The following is a 21,906-nucleotide window of genomic DNA, read 5'->3' on the forward strand; positions in this document are numbered from 1 at the left end:
CAACTACTTTGGCTCCATGCTGCACCCTCCATATAATTAATGAAATAGAGAGATTGGTTTTATAACAATTAAAATGAATTTTACTTTATAACGTAGCGTGATAAAAAATAAAAAAAAAGCATTCAACGATAACCTTAAGGCACAAGAAAAATTGGAATTTACATGAAAATTTGATAAAAAGTGAAAGTATTTAATTAAATAATATGAAAGATTACGAACCCTAGACTTTATAAGAGATGCATATACAGTGCCTCGTAGCCCTAGACTTTCAACAAGTACAAATAGATAACCAACTCGGAAAGTAACAAAACGACATGCAGTGGAGCACGATATTTAAAAGTCTAAATGTCAAGGCGTAGTTATGAGCAGCGTTTCTTCTTCAAAACGAGAAGTCATGAACCCAACGTAGATATCAAAACGCAAATACGCAAAGTTTAGATTTTGTTATCGAATTTGAGCATTTCAATATAATTTCGGATCCACTCCATCATCTAATCTAATTTACATGTTGGCAAATGTGTATTAACTCTAAAACAAGTCGACCAGAGAAGTATGTCTCCCCCTTACACTAGAGTTTGAAAAGAGTGATTTTACTTTCTAAAACATTTTGTTAAAGACAAACAAACATGTCATTGCTATCATTTATACTTGTTTAGGATAAGCATGTGTTAGGTAATTTTTGAAGAAAAAGCATCTGTATTATAAAATATGTAAACATTTGTCCATTGGTGGAAGGTTCCCGAGTAGAGTAGAGAGGAGCCAGATCCAAGTTTAGTCCCCATCACCTTATATAACTGCTGGCTAACATTTCTTAATATTGATCTGCTTTGATGTGGACTCACACTTCACGTTTAAGCAACATGATCCCTTTTTCTCATAAATCCATTAATTCCCACAAAGTAAAATAAGAAAGAGATGATTTCTGCATTCTCATTTCCATAAAAACTTTTCCTTTTATACACTAATATTTCTAATGTTTGAACTGAACAACTGACGGAGAATCAAGAGATAAAAAACGAGAGAAAAAATTCAACCAAAAGAAAAGAGAGAAAATTTGTGAGAAGAGAAAAATAAATTTAAAACACTTCCTTTTTAGCCTTCCTAAATTAAGAATCCAATGTAAACTTCAAATTGGGTAAAGCCATAAGACCCAATACATGAGTGAAGATTTTGAACTCCATGATTTTCACAAACGATTAATGCAAAATATGTAAAATACGTACATTGATAATTAGTCATCAAAGCTATCTACAATATTTATATTGAGCGATCCCTAGCTGAGCCTTCAATACGAAGGAAATCAGGTTTTTCTATAGCCGTGCTTGCACGTTAAAACCCTACTACTAATTTTCATTCGTGTAAACCTTAGATGAGTATGTGCACTATTATAGGCAATCGAGAGGACCCATTTCCTAATGAAGTCTATAATTAATTATCACCCATCACAATAACAAAATAGATAACCAAATATCATAATTTAACTAATAGGATTGCTTCCAAAATAATATTCATTAAACCGAATATATCACAAATCATATAAGCCACACTAAATATTGAAATACTCTTCCATCCAACACAAACCACAAAAGGAGGTCCGTACTCGAACTTCTAACTTTTAAAGAGCAAATCCTCTGTTCGCCCACGGTTTCATACTCAATCAGAAGTTAATCCTTAATTAAGAACATTATGAACTCTAATCACGAAGTCTAATTGGCAGTAACTGATGCTGATTTAGGGGGTGGGGTGGGGATTAAATTAATTAAACGATGCATCTGGAGACAAATTATATGAATAAGAGAGGGGGTGCAGACTCAGAGGTGGGTTTGTTTGATTGGCAAAGTCTTGAGAATTTCTTTGCATTCAAACAAATTATTGTAAATCGATAAAAAAAAATCTTCTAAGCGCAGAAAGAAATCAGGGAATCTTGTTTTTGTCTCTCTTTTTTTTACCTCAATGTTTCTGCCCAAATATCTTTGTTTATGCTTCAACTTGAAGGATGAGGACAGACGAGATGCATCGTATTATTATTATTTGTTCGCTCAAAATTGGTGAGGTCAACAAAAATCAGAATGGTTGTGTGTCAATTCTTGATAGGCTCAGGCTTTAGAATAATAAGAACTAAACAATGATGTTTAAGTGATTCACCCCTCAAACTGACAACGTAAATTGAATTTCTCGTAGATTTTGAATTAGAGGTTATAAATAGCGCTCAAATTAATACTATCTCTTTTCTCTCAATTTGTCCGACTTGTTATAAAGAGTATTCATCCTCTTTGTATAGGCACTCAATGAGCTACAAGTCCCAAGATTCAGGCTTTCTCTACCTTTGCATTTAATGCACCGAATACGTAGACTTGACGTGTTAGCTGCCCCTTGATTCTTTACAGCACGTGACAACGAAGTGACATCCATTCAGGTTTACTTGCATGCTTTCTTGGGACAACGCACAACGCATATCGAGCGCCTTGCTTGGCTCTAAAGTTGGTGAATCTGCACCCAAGCGCCCTATATGTCAACCTTTTATGTTCCTTTTTAGGGTTCCGTTCACTTGGATAGACGCCACATGACTAGAGTTGACGTTTGAGTAGGCATGTTCCTATGTCCTGGGACTTCATGCTATAAAGTTGTCAGTACATCAACTTGCTCTCGATGGTCGGAAAGTACTTTTTGAGAAAGCATTTAGCCTCATTGCTGATAGACAATCTAGACCACCAAACAATCTTTTGTAGCGCTCGGAATTGTCCTCCTAATCTTGTCAGGTCTTGGCCTCTTTCTTTGGGCATGTATTCCTTGGACCAATGTTCTTTGGGCATGTGCTCCTTGGGCCGGTTGGGGTCGGAAAGGACCCCGTGTTAACATAGTATCATTATCATTATCGCCACTCACTGTTGAATTTATTATTAAGAACTGAGATTAAAACATTACAAGCACATCAATTTATTCTCCACTTTTGATATCAAAATTTAAAGTATATTGCACTTACTACCTTTCCAAAAAAGAATTGTTGTAAACCAACGGGGTTTGTAACCCAGTTGGCTAAGAGCAGCTAACCCTATTGGATTGGAATGGACAAGACTCATTACCAATCTCGTCTGGAGAAGAGAAACTCTCTTGTAACCAAATGCACTATGCAGCAAGCATCTTTTGGAAGGGTTGGGAACTTTACGAATACATGCAAGTATGCCGCCAAGACTATTTTAGTTGCAAGAAAATCTCTCCAACCCAGCAACCAGCAAACGAACATAATAGTAATGAGTTTTTTTTTTTTTTTTGGGGCCGAGCCAGAATATAGAAAATTTTAGGGCCACGCCGTGCCCACTGATTTTATGTTAAGGGCTTCAGATGTCTTCAAGATAGACCAGGACTCTTACCACGGTGATCCAACATACATAAACAACAGCTATAAAACGAACAGCGTACTACAGACCAAGGTCAAACCCAAGCCAAAGGCCGCCCTTACGGGCATCCCTGTTTCAATTCTCATCGTATGACCAGCCACGTGATAAGAGAGATCAGATAATTGACGCATACAACCAATTATATGGCGGTTTCATGAAGATTAAATTACCAAGGACGGCAAAAATGCAAGGGAGATAAGAAAAACAAGAAACGGAGCATTTGAGAATAGCTAGAACACCTTCGCTATGGAAATTAGTGAACTTACAATTAACGAAAACATGACTCCGGTTTAAATAAGAAAATAAATCCAAGAAACAAATCCAAAATGGCATTTTCAGAATTCAAAAACATTCTCAGATATACTCAAGAAGCAAAAATTTCTCAAGCTAACATGTAAACATACACAAAGAGCTTAAGAAATGGAAAATGCGAAGGCAGACTCTATCGCTTCTTGGAGACACCAACGGTCTTTCCTCTGCGACCGGTGGTCTTGGTGTGCTGCCCACGCACCCGGAGACCCCAGTAGTGACGAAGACCACGGTGGTTTCTGCCACAGTACAGACAATTATCAACTCCATAACATTTATAAAGCTGCTAAAGCAAGCCAAGGTTGTCCCTCGGGCCTCAGCTTAATATAAGAACCCAATCAAAATCAACTGCCAAGCGCACACAAATGGTGACAATTACTTAATTGTAAATAACAAACCTGATCTTCTTCAAGCGCTCAAGGTCATCCCTCAGCTTCATGTCCAGTGCATTGGAAACAACTTGAGAGTACCTCCCATCCTTGTAATCCTTCTTCCTGTTCAAAAACCAGTCCGGAATTTTGAACTGGCGAGGATTCGCAACAATCGTCATGAGGGTATCAAGCTCCGCAGCAGACAGTTCACCAGCTCTGCAATGAATCACTTACATTAAACCCATAATTTCCAAAGCTGAAATAAGTCTTCCAACAATAAACTAGCTTCTCCACAAGCACTTTCACTACCACAACTAAATTCAGACTGTGAACTTATGCATGTATACGAATTCTACAATTCAAAGGGAAAAATAAACTCCCATAATTTGTCAGAAGATTACAGTGTCTAGCAAAAACAATAAGCACCCCAATAATACGGTTATAAAAGTGCTTAGAATGAAACCATAAGCATATGCACAACCAAAGTTTCACTAAACCTAATCTAATAGTCTGTTTGGGACTGCTTCTGGCCTAAAAGTGCTTTCTGACAACAAAAAGAGCTTCTACCTATGATTGGCAGTACAGTTTCGAAAGAGATTCTGGGTCGTACAAGCACTCTGGAGATGCACCTGCTATATGCTTCTTCAAGAAGCACTTCTATGTGTTTTTCCAGGAAGCACTTAAGAGTTTTATCATAAAAAACCACTTCTAAGTCTTCGTTTTTCCATTAAATTCTAATGGCACGGAAGAGCAACTCAATTTCCAATACCCACATAAAATCAGACGAAATTGGAGAAGGGGAGTTGAAGAGAAAGGGCACCTCTTGTTCATGTCGACGTCAGCCTTCTTGCAGACAATGTTGGCAAAACGGCGGCCGATACCTTTGATGGAGGTCAGGGCAAACATAATCTTCTGCTTCCCATCCACATTCGTGTTCAGCACACGCAGAATGTGCTGGAACTCTTCGTTCGCTACCAGAGACTGCAGCAAATTCCAATTCACATACACACAAATTAATTTCATATATTATCAAACATTTTAAATATTAGGGTTTGCAAGGAGAGAGAGAGAGAGAAGGATGACCATGGCTAGGGTTTCGGATCTTGAAGCTTTTGGAGCAGCTCTACGCCTCTGTGTGTGTGCCGTGAAGACGGAAGCGAAGCAGAGCGAAACCCTAAAAATGGGCGCCGTGGGTTTTGTAAATGATTTTATATACCCACCAATTGTGGGTCTGGGCCAATGTAAATATTTTAAGCCCATTTCATATTTCATTGTCGTTCTTTTTCTTCTCAAGCTCAGTTGAACTAAGGCTACGACTTATTGCAGACGTGAGTTATGTTAGTTAATTCGGGTAGCATGTCCATCCTCTTGATTATGGGATACGGTGGCATCTCGGTCTATTAACACAATGTTACTTATTGATCTCACTTAACATGACTGTGTTATTAGACAAGGACGTTACTGTGGCTGTGTACTTAGTCAAATTCAATCTTTCTCCTTGATCACAAAATTGAAATTCATTTTCCACGTAAATTAAAGTAATTTAAAATATTATTTTGTATAAAAGATAGCTTGTTCCATAAGGGTTTTTGTTAATCAAGTTTTTTTTCTTAATAGAAGTAATATGTTATCATAAACTAATCTTGATTATAAGAATAAAGATTCAAACTCGAGTGCACAAAAAGAGACACGAGAAAGGACGAAGAGGAGAAAAAATGTGTACCAAGATACTCACTACATATCACTATTGGTTTGAAGAATTTTTCATCAGAGCCAATGTTACCACATTAATGTTTAATTAGTTATAAGTTTTTACTAATAATACCAACAAAAGCAAACTTCAACAATGCATCGCAAGAGATCTATACAAAAATGATAGGCTGGTTTTTCAGGGTTGAGGCAACGCATGTTTTGATAATACAATGAAGACCAAACAACAACAAAACCTTACCCCGCTATATGGCATCGGTTGTATGATTCCTCGAACGTCACTGCACTCAGAGGCCAAAAATTATACAACCCACCAAAGGGAACTTTTATCCTGCCACTGCCCAAATGCCATAAAATGCTTAAAAAAAATGGGAGTGATTGATGAACACCCTTTCGCAGCTTCTGCACAGTTCTCCAAAATCGAGCCATTGATTTATTCAATCCAGTGGCTAGAAAAAACTAGAGGCGTGCAGAAGGTGAAAAGAGGCGTGCATGAATCATTTCCCAAAAAAACCTATATATTTACTCCCAAGTTCTCCGTAAGTCGAAGGAACCAAAAACTGTTGCTTTCTAACAAGCGATAAAAACAGTTTTCAACCCTTTGCCAAAATACTTCTGCTACTCTTTCGGTTGGAGACTCTGCTGTTACCAAAAAGCCTCCTGCCTTTACTTCTGTCAGTGTCTCGAGATAAGATATCACCTAGCCTGATTTGATAGAATAACCACCCCCGAAGTACCCCCACCGGATGCGCAGTGAAGAGCCACAACAGGCATATTGCTCGAGTTGCACTCTGTGGGACTTGTCTGAGAATCGAGTTCAGATTGCTTTACGGATGTTGTGTTCTGAGACTCCTCGGGAGTTAAATTCAAATCAGTAACCTCCGGGGACTTGGCATGTCCGCATGTAAGAGCAGAGTCGACTTTTTGAGTGTTGAGCCCATTGCCTTTAAACTCATCTGCAACATTATGAGTGTTGAGCCCGTTGCCTTCAAATCCATCTGCAACTTTACGAGTGTTGAGCCTGTTACCTTCAAGCTCATCTGCTTTCTGGTGAGGCAACAGGGGAGTTGGGTGAAGTACATCACTGGCGACCTCACTAGTTCCAGTCAGAATTTCAGAGCCATAACACTTGATAGATTCTGGATGCTCCTCAACTATCACTGCAGGTGTATGCTGAGTAGAAGGATGGTTACATTCCGCTTCACAAGTCTCAGACATCTTTCCATCCGGACAGAAAATAGATCCTGCAACCTGCACACTTAGAGAATCCTGATGCTTAAGGTCGCTTGCCTCATGAGATGCCTCAGTTGTAGTCGCTGAATCATGGCAGACAGTAATTTCATCGGAAACCTTTACTTCATGTGCGATGTGCTGCTGCTCGGTGGTATTATTTTCAGTAGAGCGGCAAATGGATCTTTCGTCATGAGAATTGTGGTTCCTAACAGAACTACTATGATGTGATGTCAGAGATTTGTTTTCGACTTCGAGCATGATATGCTGGTCTTGTTGGGTGTCCACTTCCACTGTCCCTACATCAGGAACTGAAGCAGAGCTCTGGTTGACCTCCTCAGTTTGTTCATGGATATCACACATTGATGGAGGAGGAATAATAATTGTATTGCTTTTCTCCTCCAGATTATCCTGAGAAACACCACAGTGATGCTGTGTATCAGATTCAACATCAGCAAGTTCATCACTTGCCTCACTTCCACACGGTGCAGATGCTTCAATTCCAGACGCAACCAAACGTTTCTCATTAATATCACATAAAACCTCTTGCTCGAGTTGCTGATGCTCAAGTTCAGTGGACCTCACACCTACAAGAGCAAATTCAGTGTAAGTTATAAAACAAGAAGATACAACTGACAGAAAGATGTGCCAAACACATGCATGCTCGTCTCTGCTGATTTCATAAATACCTTCAGCGGGAATCATATTTGCTTCTGTTAAGTGCTTCGACACTGGCTTCTCTAAGATATCTACACCAGGGAAAACCAATATGTTCATGTTCTTCATCCTCTGCTTGCTTGATTCTTCAAGGGGCTTAAAACCAAAAACAGAAGTCCATGTTTCTCTGAGTTCTGAGATTGCAGGTATAACCAATCTTTCAACATTCAACGAGCTGAGAGCCTAATCATGGATCAGAAAAATGGCACAAAAGAACTAGAAAGTTAAGATTCTTTGCAAGATTATGAAAACCCATGATTTGCCTTAATAAGATATCTCCATATAAAAACAGAGTTTCAAATTTAAGAAGAAACTGACTTGTAAGCAAATGTGAGGACAAGAAAAAAAGCAAGGTTTTTCTATTTAGCAATGAACATACAGATTCAATTCCAATTAGAAGCCGACGGCACATTCCTTGACGCCTGTACATATATCGGGTCCCAACAAATGGCATCTCTGCTAAATAGTTCCCATGAATCCTGATCAACCAAGCAGCAACGTAGTGTCAGAACATAGATGCAAAAAGCACACAAACTCGTAAAAGCCATTCTACTCGATTAGGGTTACAGCAACATGTAACCCAATCACGAGAGGGTTTATGGATAAATAATAAAGAAATAGCAAGGGGAGAGGATTTTAAAGACTGATCACAAGCATTATTTAACGGTAAATCTTCTGGCAATGAGAAGGCGAAAGTATCAGAATTCAAAAACAGAACGCAGACAAAATCTAAAGTTCGAATTCTGATCTTTTGCTTCTAAGAAATTTGGAGGGAGAGGTAAAAGAGCAGAAAATAAATTCAAAGCAAACTAGAATTCCAAACCAGTGCTGACTGCTAATTACTAAAGTTAAGGTTGGAAGAAAGAATCCGAGAGACATCCAAAAGTTTGGGCATCATTTATAAAAAAACATAGCTATCAATCGATACAAGAAAAACCAACCTGTACAGCTCAGTGTTTCTTTTTTATTTATTGTTCATTTGGCTGAAATTTTCTACAATAAGACTTAGTTTGCAGTCCATGTCAACTACATTTTTCAGAATAACTTGCCCAGAAGAACTAGAAATTCTGCATTGATTAACTGTGATATGTTCGCAGTAACATACCGGATGGATGCCGCTGATATGATCTCATCACCTCTTTCTAGAATTGCAGTCAAGAAACCACTATAATTCAGTCTACTAAAATTTGACCTGATAATAGAAAATTAAAAAATAAGTAACGCAAGTATATATTTTTCTACATGTCAAAAAGTTGAAGAGACAATTTGCAATACGTGGAATGAAAGCTTCTTTCAAACTTGTTTGAATGCAAAAAGTATAGCGGCATAGAAGATAAAAGGACAAAGTAAATTACGTAGAGATCTTTACATAAAATTAGATATACACGATTAGAAACAGAAATTGATTTTCATATGGTCGAGCACCAAAACTTTTCCTAGGTACATAATCCCAACAGCAACCACCTTGAACTCGAAATATCATATATCATGAACATGAATTATATGTTTGCAGTGAGATACTGCACACCCATCGTACTTATTTCAAGACAAAGACATTATACTATTCCAAACGAATCAAAAGTAGTTTGGCATCCACATAGACACAAAATTGCGGATTAAAGTATGCTTACCCACGATTATACAGAATATTATGAATCAAATTGACTCCACTTCTGTGGTCAACCATAGGCAAAAAACACTCATCCATTAGTAAAAATGCAACAGCCAGCTTGGAATTGCATTCAATTAGCTTTGAATCACAATCATCTATCTGTGGTGTGTCACAAATAGAAATTGAGCTCGTATCAGATCGGTGAATCAGAGTCAATGAAAATCCATCTTCGATTTCTTGCCTCACTCCAAGAAGCATCTGAAGACTCGCAAATAGCTGGCATGACAAAAACATTATTAATCACATACTGCCGATACAAAATGGGTAGAGAAATTGATCAAAAGAATTTATATATCTCATTAAACTTAAAACTGAAAATTGAAAACAACTCAGATTTATAAACAAATCAACATTTAAATCTGCATGCATTGTTAAAAATTCCTAAATACGTAAATAATGCTTTGTAAGCATCTCTTAAAAATAGTGTAAGCAATCTTCCTACAACTGAAGCATTAAGAGACAAACTGTCAAATCCTTTAGCCCTTGTTGCATGCAGCACAATATCATTTCACTACTATAAATAGTACATGAAACTACGGAGGCATGCACCAAGGCCTACACAAATACTGCAATCCAAGCTAACATTACAGCAATAGATCACAAATGTAATACCTCTTGACAATTCTTCCCGCAGAAGGATGGATCATTGGAATCATCATTTACAGCATCCTTTGCCTGAATACAGGATTTGTGATCTAAAAAAGAAAACGTTTTCTATGAAATTTTGCCAAATGTACTAAATTTAGATAACCCAGGAAGATGAAAAAGGATAGGAGGAAGAGTTAGTACATTTTTCCTCACACAAATGGCAGGTAATTAATGCTGATGTAGCTACATTTTCATTGTCATTGCCATCGATTTCGCATATATTACCGCCAAACATCCCACAAAATTTGCATGAACAATATACACAATGCCAATCACCTGAGGGGAACTTCTGCAAAAATTAAGAATAGAGTTCTCATCTGCTCTTAAACAAACCAGAAACATAAACAATTTTCAGTTTCTAGGCATATCAATCAATTCTTAATTCCATAAATGCTACTGTAGAATAAATGCAACGTAACATAAACTTTAGCATTGAAGGCAAAAACAAGTAATTATCCGCTCTTAGTATACTAAAGACATTGAAATAGCACTCAATTCCGATAAAAATATCGAATTGGATGGAAAGCAAGATGTCTTAAGAGCTTTCAGCCTACTCTAAATTAATCTAAATAGCACTTTATCCATGTAGTTAGAACAATTTTTAAATTGGCACTATAAACGTACCTTTATCTCTAAACAATTTTGATGGAATGTTGATGGACAGCCATCACAACAAATCAAGTTCCCACCATCTCCACAGATTCCACATGTATCATCGTTTGGGTCTTCCCTGTTGACACCCACGAAATGGAATCCCCGACGGTCGTATTCATCCTGTCTATTCCATGAGTCAAGCAGGCATTGCAAAAGGGTAGACCCTGAGTCTAGATATATATGTTTAAATGGCTCAGAGTAATCACTTTTGGCATGGGTTACAAACTTCGAAATCGAGATTGTTTCTCCACAGCAACCACAATGAATTCCATCTCTTGTAATGTTACCCTCAAGAAGCACCTGTGTCTTTCTCCTGTTCATGTACTTCACCTTCGAATTAAGTGATAGGGTTCCCAAATCAATCATCCAGGCAAGAACTGTTCTTTTCCCGTCATATAGTACATGGCCATCATCATCTGAATCGGCATTCTCAGAGTTCCGAACCAGTAAAGCACATCGCTTTCTATTTTTTGTCTTATATAAACTTCGCCTTCCCTTGCATGCTGCACGTGCTGAATCATCCTTTTCAAGAAGCAAACGTTTCCCTTTGAGTGGCCTACCCAATTTCTTTTTCTTTTTCTCTTCAGTAACTCCATCCACTGTATTCCCACGCCTTTTCTTCTTTCCACCCTCCATTCCATTTTTGCCCTTCTTCCCCTTCTTTTTCCCCACCCTTTTCACGACTTGTATCCTTGCTAGCATGTCGATTTCCTCTGGTGGTATCAAAGTAAATTTGAAGCCAGGCTTACAAAACTTGGAATTATTTTCACCATTTTCACAATGCGCTTTAAGAGTTGTGTAAGCCTTGGTGACCGACCAGTGAGTCTGTCCTGCTGGAGTTACGTACACTGCATCCTTGTACTCTTTGCCATTCCTAGGCCTATATTGAATGGTCCAACCTGCACGCATAATTAGATCCACTATCTTATCTCTCACCAACTGTTTTTGCCTACTTCTGGCGCAATCTCCATCCCGACTCTTCTGCTTATTTTTCTGTCCTTTATTTCCCTTCTGTTTCTGTTTCCGTTCATTACTTCCTTCTCCATCCTCACTATCGTCAGTCTCCAAATCATTTCCTTTTTTATCCCTTTTAGCTGGAGAAAAGGCCTTCACATCCAACTCTTTCCCAATAATCCTCCTTTCCAGATATGAACCATTAGTTGTCATACTCGCTTTGATTCTTTCTTGCGATCTCAAAACCATATTGCCTTCCTTAGCAAGCTTTCCTTTCAAAGCCACATTAGTCTTCTGCACCTTAAGTGATCTCTTGTGCTTCAATTTTGAATTCTTTCTCAACCGACCAACTGACAGATCACTCTCCTCCTTTTCTACCTTCTTAGGTCTCCCACGCTTACGTTTCAAATTCTTCATCTGCAGTAGCCCAGCACACGAACCATGACTTTCTTCCTTTCTCAACCAACCAACTGACAGATCACTCTCTTCCCTTTCTACCTTCTTAGGTCTCCCACGCTTGCGTTTCAAATTCTTCATCTTCTGTTGCCCAGCACCCGAACCATCACTTTCTTCCTTTCTCAACTGACCAACTGACAGATCACTCTCTTCCTTTTCTACCTTCTTAGGTCTCCCACGCTTGCGTTTCAAAATCTTCATCTTATGTAGCCCAGCACCCGAACCATCACTTTCTTCCTTTCTCAACTGACCAACTGACAGATCACTCTGTTCCTTTTCTACCTTCTTAGGTCTCCCACGCTTGCGTTTGAAATTCTTCATCTTATGTGGCCCAGCACCTGAACCATCACTTTTTTCCTTTTCAACCTTGAGTGGGCTCCCTCTCTTGCCTTTCAACTTCTTTGTAAACCGTTCAACCAACTGATCACCCCCTTTGGAAGATTTCTTGCAAGACCCATCACTCCCTGCCTTATCACACCCCTCATTCACCACAACTCGTGACCGAAGAACCCTAACTGTAGTTAGCACTTTACCATCCACCTCATCTTCCTTCACCTTTTTTTCCTCAAGAGCATCATCATCAATTTCTTCGCCATTATCACCCTGCCTCCTCTTCTTCCCAATCTCACCTACTCCCACATTTTCACTCTGGCCCAACAGATCAGCCCCTTCATCTTTTACCTCACTACATTGCTTGTCAGACCCATCACTTTCTCTAATTCCGGCAACCAGAACACCATCACTCACATCCTTATCACACCCTCCATTCACCGCTGACTGTGCCTGCAGAACCCGACCAACAACTTGCACTGCACCATCCACCTCCATTTCCTTCCTCCATTCATTGTTTACCTCACTACGTTGTTTATGAGACCCGTCGTTTTCTCTACCTTCTTCAACCAGACCACCATCACTCACTTCCTTATCATACCCACCATTCACCGCAGACTGTGACTGCAGAACCCAACCAATAGCTTGCACTTTACCATCCACCTCCATTTCCTTCCTCCCTTTGTTGTTAACCTCACTACATTGTTTCTGAGTCCCGTCATTTTCTCTATTTTCCGCAACCAGTTCCCCATCATTCACCTCCTTATCACCCCCTCCATTCGCCGCTGACTGTGATTTCAAAACCCGCCCAAAAATTCGCACTTCACTATCTGCCTCTTTTTCCTTCACTCTCTTTTTATCATCACCAATTTCTTCACCGTTACCAACGCACCTCTTCTTCCCACTCTCAGTTGCTCCACCATTTTCATTCCCACCCACATCACCATCTTCTCCACCTTCCAATTCTTTCTCAGATTCCTCCGCCCCACCCGAAACCAAATGCCGGGTTTTCTCCCCGCCGGAATCCGAACCTCCCTGCTTCAACTCATCCCCTTTCTTCTGAACAACAATTTGCTTATCCCTCTCACCCCTTACCTTCCCAGATCTCAACATCTCTCACCGTACACCTTAATCCCAGAAAACCCACTTCAGCTTTGAACTTAATTACACAAACCCAACAGCTAGAAAGCTTCTCTCTCAAGAACTAACCCTACCCTGTAACCAAAAATTAAAGAAAATATTTATTTAAAAATATATACATACATAGATATATGAAATCAGTGATGTCTTTGAACGTGTACGGACTGACCAGATCACCAACCGCGACAATGGGTTGAAGAAGGCCCCAGTCAATGCAAGCAGAGACACAGGAGATATTCTGATGCCTCCCTCACGAGCACGTGCGCGGCACGTAATCCAGTAGCTTCAGCGATTCAGCCATGGTGCTTTGTGAAATTGGGAAAGGAATTGAAGGAGTTCAACGGGAGGAAGAAGAAGAGAGACGGACACAGAGGGGGGAGAGAGAGAGAGAGAGAGAGTTGTTGATTGAGACATGAAGCCTTGGGGCTTGCAAGGTTTAAGACAAAAGCTTTCCCTTGCTTTTTTTTTTTTTTTTTAATTTTATTTTTGCGGGGGATTTTGTGGTTTTCCCTCCATAAATTACATCCCAATTGGAAAATTGCTTTTTTATTTTTTATTTTTGGTGGGATGGATTTTTTTTTTTTTTTTTTGTCACATGGCCCTAAGTCCTTTTCGCATAGGACCTTTTTCTATTAATTAATTAATATCTACATGATCAAAATGTTTTTTTTGTCTCCTTAAAAATATCAGAAAAAAAAAAAACATGAATCGCTTATGAGTCAAACCTTGTTGTTCAAAAGGAGGGATGTTCAATTGTTAATTCATGGAGTATTATATCAATTTACATAAAATATTTTTTGGTTCGAAAAGTACTTGAAGTGCTTAAGTGCTTCCTGCAAGTTTCTTAGGCCATCTCCAACCAAAGGGTCCATAGGGCTAGAGGGTCAAAAATAACCCGAAAACCGTCTCCAACCAAGTGCTAAGCCAGAGGGCTCTGGAATCTGGGAAGGCTGGAGGGCTGGCTGCATGCAGCCAGCCAGCCCGAGGCTAGCCTTTTTTTTTTAATGTTTTGTTATTTCTATCGGTTATAGCCGACATGAATACATTATATTACTTAATATAAATGTATTACTGTCGGTTATAACCGACAGTAATACATTTATACTAAATAAATTTCTTAAGAAAAAATTCAAATGCAACGGCTAGTAGCCGTTGCATTTGATTTTTTTTTTATAGTTTTATTATTATTTTTTATTTACAAATTTTTTTATATAACTTCTATTTTTTCCTATAACTTTATTTTACAAAATTTGTTTCATATTTTTTTTAAATTCCATTTTTTCCTATAACTTCTATTTCACAAAATTTATTTCATTTTATTTTAAGTTGTAGTTTTTAAATAATAAATTATGTTTGGCCTTATGGCCCTCTGACCCTCGGTTGGAGACGGTTTTTTGTGACAGTGCTAAAACGAGCAATTTGGCCCTCTGGCCCTCGGTTGGAAACGGAGGCAAATATGGTCATGTACTGTTCATTAAAATATTAATATCTTTGAGGATCTTGGAGGGCCAGAGGGCTAAAACGAGCCATCTGGCTGCCATTGGTTGGAGATGGCCTTACATGCTTCTTATAGGAAGCACTTCAAGTGCTTTTCAATAATTTATTTATATTTTTACTAAGGATTGGTTTAAAAATATTTTCACCAAAAACGCTTAAAATACACTTCTAAACAAGCTCTTAATTATCTTTCTTTTGAGTTATGCTCCTTTGTTTGAAGATTTGAAGTAACTTTTGAGATCTTACTAATTGGTCAAATTATATTAAATGGATTTTAATCTGTTATTATTAGCCTTAAACGTTAATGTTTTTAGCACTTCTTTTCTTGATTTTATTTGATTTATTCAATTTAAAAGTTGTATAAATAAATAATGATTGCATGGAGAGAGAAAAGAGAGTGCACAAATAATGAAACTAACAAAATACATCCATCCATCTACCATGCAAAATAAAAAGGCAACTAGGTCTCCATTTGAGAATGTTTACGTAGAAAACCCACGATCGCTTTTATCAGAAACACATTGAATACTCATGCAACATAATAACACAATTACGCCTAAATATTTCTAACTTTTTATGTCAAATGTTGTCGATACGTTTTTTTTATGGGAATTTTAACGAAAATTTTTTGGTACTGTTTACTTTATGTTGTCCTTATCGTTAAAACTCAAAGTTTTCAAGTCTTTTTCATTAATTTTTTTATAGGAAAATTAATTAAAAGGGCTTGAAAACTTTGAGTTTTAACGATAAGAATAAAATAAAGGGTAAAGTGAATAGTACTAAGATTGACTTTTTAGTGTAAAAATGTAATTTTTCATTAAAGTGAACAGTACCAAGAACTTTTGGTTAAATTTCCCTTTGTTTATCATGTGAAGCACTTTTAGCCATGCACGTAGTTACCAAGTTGGACGTTCATGCTCATCAGCTTAAGCATGAAACATGACATTCAGGAGAACCATGTACAATTGTACTAAAGCCAGTAAATAAATGGTGGTGCTATTTACACACCTCTGTTTATCTCTCATGCATTTTTTGTTAATTTATGTCTTTTGATCAGTTTGATTCACTGATCCGAGAGTTGAAAATTTAAAAATGTGTGAAAGATAAAAAAAGGTAGTGTGGATAGCACCAGTGGCGGATTCAAGAAAAATATTTCGGGGGTCACATGTAAAAGTTTACAAACATTTCTTAAACATATAATAACCTTAAAAATTAAACCATAGTTCCATCATTCAAAACTTATCGAACAAATAACAATACAAGTTACAATAGTTCCCAACGCGTTTTCATATTTTGAAAATGTCGCATTATAGCTTCATTGTCAATGGAAGAAAGAAAATTGCTCTCAATATAAACCACCATAATATCACTCAACCATTGATCTCCCATTCGGTTACGCAATAGTCTTCACAATATTTATAGCAGAACAAGCTCTCTCCACTAAAACAGTAGCAACAGGTAGAACCAAAGCCAATGCAATTAGCAAATACACATGATTATGTACTCTATTCCTAACACACCCCGACCCGGGATGTCCATTAGGACTCCAAATCAAGCTGTGTTGGCCGACACCTGGAATGTGACGAAGTCATAAAGTGTAATGATGTGGAAGATGTGAATAAATTTAAACCTAAAAGTGCATACGTACAAGAGTGTGCGGTGAGTTGGTATGAGCCCATTTCATACGTGATGACAGAGCATAAGTACAATACAGTAAAATAAGGTGAGAATTATACCATTGATGGTAATTGTCTACTCCAAGATTTGCCAGTAATTCTCGTCGGTACGAAAACTCTGCTACTAGAACCTGGAGGGGCAAAAAATAAGGGTGAGTGGGTCTAAAAATAAAGTTTTAATAAAAACCTTTTGAAAACGTTATAACCCCTCGTCGTAAAACCTGTATAATTTTCAGAAAATAATACTACATAAGTACAAAAACGAATGCGTGAGTGCAGTGAAAATAGAAGCATGCCATGCTATCATTTTTTCTAACTTTTTAGGTCAAATGTTGTCGATACATTTTATTTATGGGAACTTTAACGAAAAATTTTCGGTACTGTTTACTTTAACGAAAAACTCCGCCTATGTATCTTACATTGCCGGTCCCAAGCCCGGATAAAGGAGGAGGGGGAGGGCGTCAGGTAGTCGACAACCGGCACTCCATGATCACGTCGAATCCTTATGAAAATGAATCCAGAACAAAATCGCGCTAAAGCTAGGGCGTCACCCGTAAGTGGCGCGCTGTGTGGCCCGAGCACAGTGATAAATGAGCAAGGGTCCCTGTATCTCCATCGGCACCCGGATGCAGTGTTAAATGAGCAAGGGGGCCATAGAAACTTCTTTTCGAGCGACTCCACTCAAAGTTGTTTGGGAGCATATGCTCCTATCAACTTTACACGGGACACACAAAAGAAGTACTTTGATCCTATTAGACGGGGGAGGGTGAAGAAGCTAGGACAGAAGGGTAGAGTTCAAGAGAGCAAAATGCGTTTAGGAACGTGGAATATAGGAACCTTAACGGGAAAATCTATGGAAGTAGTGGAAGTTATGGTGAGGAGAAGGATAAATATTATGTGCCTACAAGAAACTAAGTGGGTTGGTAGTAAGGCAAAGGATCTAGAAAACTCAGGGTTTAAACTTTGGTATTCGGGCACAAATAGAACGAGAAACGGTGTTGGCATCATCGTGGACAAGACATTGACACAAGATGTTGTAGATGTCAAGAGGGTAGGAGATAGAATCATGGCAATCAAGATTGTAATAGGACAAGAACTTATCAATGTGATTAGTGCGTACGCACCTCAAGTAGGGTTGGATGCGAGTTCGAAGGAGAAATTTTGGGAAGACCTTGGAGACTTGGTGCAAGGAATTGCTCAGACGGAGAAGTTATTTATAGGAGGAGATTTAAATGGACACGTGGGCAGGGAGACATGCAACTATGGAGGTTTCCATGGTGGCCATGGTTTTGGGGAGAGAAACGAGGATGGGGAAGCTATCTTGGATTTTGCAATGGCATATGATCTCTTCTTAGCCAACACCTTCTTTAAGAAGAGAGAAGAACATGTGATCACCTACAAGAGTGGGTCATCAAAAACACAAATAGATTTTCTCCTAATGAGGAAAGGGGATCGTATAACTTGTAAGGATTGCAAAGTTATACCAGGAGAGAGCGTGGCTAATCAACATCGCTTGTTGGTGATGGATGTACATATCAAAAGAGTGAGACAAAAGAACAAGACTTGGAAGTGCCCAAGGACTAGATGGTGGAATCTAAAAGAAGAAAAACAAGCCATTTTCAAAGAGAAAGTAATCACCCAGTGTGTGTGGGATAGAGAGAGGGAAGCTAGCCAAATGTGGGATTCCATGGCTAGTTGTATTCGAAAAGTAGCAAAAGAGGTATTAGGAGAGTCCAAAGGTTTTGCCCCACACCAAAAGGAATCTTGGTGGTGGAATGAGGAGGTACAAACAAAGGTGAAGGCTAAGAAGGAATGTTGTAAAGCCTTATACAAGGATAGGACCGATGAAAATGGTGAAAGGTATAGAAAAGCGAAGCAAGAAGCGAAGAAAGCTGTGAGAGAAGCTAAGTTAGCGGCTTATGACGATATGTATAAGCGACTAGATACCAAAGAAGGAGAGTTGGATATCTATAAATTAGCTAGAGCAAGGGAAAAGAAGACAAAGGACCTAAACCAAGTGAGGTGCATCAAGGATGAGGATGGAAAGGTTCTTGCTACAGAGAACGCGGTTAAAGACAGATGGAAAGGTTATTTTCATAATCTTTTCAATGAAGGACATGAAATGAGTGCTTCTTTAGGGGAGTTGAGTAACTCAGAAGAGTGTAGAAACTACTCTTTTTATCGTAGAATCCGGAAGGAAGAAGTGGTTGTAGCTTTGAAGAAGATGAAGCATAGAAAAGCAGTAGGCCCAGACGATATACCAATCGAAGTGTGGAAAGTTTTGGGAGAGACAGGTATAACATGGCTCACTGACCTTTTCAATAGGATTTTGAAAATGAAGAAGATGCCAAATGAGTGGCGAACGAGCACTTTGGTGCCTATCTACAAGAATAAGGGCGACGTACAAAATTGCATGAACTATAGGGGTATTAAGCTAATGAGTCATACAATGAAGCTCTGGGAGAGTCATTGAGCATAGATTGAGGCAAGAGACACGGGTTTCGGACAACCAATTCGGGTTCATGCCAGGGCGCTCAACCATGGAGGCAATCTATCTCTTACGAAGATTGATGGAAAGATATAGAGATGGGAAAAAGGATTTACACATGGTCTTTATAGATTTGGAAAAAACGTATGATAGGGTCCCAAGAGACATTCTTTGGAGGATTTTAGAGAAGAAAGGAGTACGAGTAGCATATATCCAAGCTATAAAGGATATGTATGAAGGAGCAAAGACTGCCGTAAGAACTCATGAAGGACAAACCGAAAGCTTTCCCATAACTGTAGGATTACATCAAGGCTCATCCTTAAGCCCTTACCTTTTTGCGTTGGTAATGGATGAGTTAACAGGACATATTCAAGATGATATTCCTTGGTGTATGCTTTTCGCAGACGATATAGTGTTGATAGATGAAACTCAGGAAGGGGTAAATGCAAAGCTTAACCTTTGGAGAGAAGTGCTGGAATCTAAAGGTCTTCGCCTAAGCCGATCAAAGACAGAATATATGGAGTGCAAGTTCAGTGCAAATGGAGGCCAAAACGAGTTAGGGGTGAGGATCGGAGATCAAGAAATACCAAAGAGCGACCGTTTTCGTTACCTAGGATCTATCTTGCAAAAGAACGGAGAATTAGATGGAGATCTCAACCATAGAATACAAGCTGGATGGATGAAGTGGAAGAGTGCATCCGGCGTGTTGTGTGACCGCCGTATGCCACTGAAGCTCAAGGGAAAATTTTATAGGACGGTAATAAGGCCAGCGATGCTGTATGGCACAGAATGTTGGGCGGTGAAGCATCAACACATACACAAAATGGGTGTAGCGGAGATGAGGATGCTTCGTTGGATGTGTGGGCACACGAGAAAGGATAAGATTAAGAATGAGGATATCCGGGGTAAAGTAGGAGTAGCCGAAATTGAAGGCAAGATGAGAGAAAATCGGTTACGGTGGTTTGGACATGTGCAACGAAGGCCTACTGACGCTCCGATTAGAAGATGCGACTATGGGACAGAGGTTCAGGGCCGAAGGGGTAGAGGAAGACCTAGGAAAACTTTGGAAGAGACTCTGAGAAAAGACTTAGAGTACTTGGATCTAACGAAGGACATGACACAGGACCGAGCACAATGGCGTTTTAAGATTCATATAGCCGATCCCACTCAGTGACTTGGATTTTCCAAGTCTCCAACCGAGAAGTTTTCCTCACTCGGGAAATTAAGGGAACACTACCCCAACCTACATGCTCCACTCAGAAAGCTTCAACATACAAGCTTCAACAAAAGAAAATTCAAAGAACTTAGCGAAGAAGGTTTTGGTGTAATTTAACACAATACATTGAAATGAAGGAAAACTTATTTATTGATATCCTCGATAAACTACAAATATGTACATATACATGAGTAATAAACAAACAAGAGGGAGCCTTCACAAGGGTTGCTTAGGAGAAGTCTCAGCAGTCGGTAGAGCCCCAGAAAGAAAAGGCACCGGAGGGGGATCTTTCGGAGCCTCAGTACTGGACAGAACCCTAGAAGGAGGAGGCATCAGAGGTTGATCATTTGGAGCTTCATTACGCGGTACAGCCCCAGAAGACGAAGGCAATAAATGCCTTTGGAACAAACCCACAAATCTCTGATGATCAAGTAAAACCTGACCATCAGTTTCCTTCATTTGGTCAAGCTTCCTCTTCATGTTTGTAGCATAGTCATGTGCGAGCCGGTGCAACTGTTTATTCTCATGCTTGAGCCCTCTAATCTCCTGTTTGAGACTCATCACCTCAGCCGCCAATGATTCAACTTGGCGGGTTCGAGCAAATAGGCGTTGGGCCATATTAGACACAGAACCTGCACACTGAACACTGAGAGCCAGCGAATCCTTAACAGCTAACTCATCAGACCGTTTGGAAAGTAGTCTGTTATCTTTGGGCGTGAGAAGGTTCCTGGCCACCACCGCAGCAGTCATATCATTCTTCATCACGGAATCCCCAACGGTAAGAGGACCAGTAGGGGAGACGAAGGATGGGCGCCATATGTTGTCTGGAGAAGGCGGGGCTGCCTCTTCAACAAGGTTCAAGTCAAAACGACGGTCGGAGGGGCCAGACATTTTCAAAGGTGTTGAAGAGAGAAGAGGTTGGACAAATCAAGATCTTAGAAGGGCAAGAATGGAGCTTCTACTGGTGGAGATTCAAGTGTGCTTCGGAACTTAATGCCAGCCCCTATAAAAATCTGCACTCGACGGAGCTTCAGAAATCGAAGAGGCACCTGCTCAGAAATCGAAGAGGCGTTTGCTTTCTCAAAAGCTGGGCTGCTTAGAGACCACGAAGGTTGATCTCAGAAATCGAAGAGGCGTTTGCTTTCTCAAAAGTTAGGTTGCTCAAAGACCACGAAGGCCAATCTCAGAAATCGAAGAGGCGCTCGCTTTCTCAAAAGCTGGGCTCCTCAGAGACCACGAGGGCCGATCTCAGAAATCGAAGAGGCACCTACTTTTCCAGCCTTGTCAGCACCTGTCACACGCACACTCAGCTTTGCGGAAATTATGGGCATTCTGTCGAAGACTTCTGAGGAAGTAGAAAACACATGAATCTTACTGTTCAATCACCCACTTCCCACACGCAACAATAGCTCATGGGTATCACAAATAACTTTGCCAAAG

The 21,906-nt window shown here is 39.4% G+C and overlaps 2 protein-coding genes across 4 annotated transcripts; both read right to left on the reverse strand.

Moving 5' to 3' along the window:
- Positions 1 to 3,617: 3,617 nt before the first annotated feature.
- LOC126615632 (40S ribosomal protein S18-like) lies at positions 3,618 to 5,338 on the reverse strand. Its single transcript, XM_050283489.1, has 4 exons — positions 5,162 to 5,338; positions 4,899 to 5,059; positions 4,106 to 4,294; positions 3,618 to 3,946 (listed from the first exon to the last, which is right to left on the reverse strand). Exons 1-4 carry the CDS (start codon positions 5,336 to 5,338, stop codon positions 3,841 to 3,843), a joined length of 633 nt encoding a protein of 210 aa, XP_050139446.1. The 3' UTR covers positions 3,618 to 3,840.
- Positions 5,339 to 5,917: 579 nt separating this feature from the next.
- On the reverse strand, positions 5,918 to 14,044 carry LOC126615622 (uncharacterized). 3 transcript variants are annotated; one of them, XM_050283477.1, is made up of 10 exons: positions 13,759 to 14,044; positions 12,402 to 13,664; positions 10,680 to 12,281; positions 10,197 to 10,344; positions 10,020 to 10,102; positions 9,367 to 9,623; positions 8,841 to 8,927; positions 8,115 to 8,214; positions 7,708 to 7,918; positions 5,918 to 7,605 (listed from the first exon to the last, which is right to left on the reverse strand). In XM_050283477.1, the coding sequence occupies exons 2-10, from the start codon at positions 13,560 to 13,562 to the stop codon at positions 6,485 to 6,487; spliced, it is 4,770 nt and encodes a 1,589-aa protein (XP_050139434.1). In that variant the 5' UTR covers positions 13,563 to 13,664; positions 13,759 to 14,044; the 3' UTR covers positions 5,918 to 6,484. The 3 variants fall into 3 exon arrangements, with proteins under 3 accessions (XP_050139434.1, XP_050139432.1, XP_050139431.1); XM_050283475.1 differs by having other exon boundaries at positions 10,680 to 13,664; positions 13,755 to 14,043; XM_050283474.1 differs by having other exon boundaries at positions 10,680 to 13,664; positions 13,759 to 14,042.
- Positions 14,045 to 21,906: the final 7,862 nt, after the last annotated feature.

The sequence above is a fragment of the Malus sylvestris genome, chromosome 3, assembly GCF_916048215.2.
Source record: "Malus sylvestris chromosome 3, drMalSylv7.2, whole genome shotgun sequence".
Lineage (NCBI taxonomy): Eukaryota > Viridiplantae > Streptophyta > Magnoliopsida > Rosales > Rosaceae > Malus > Malus sylvestris.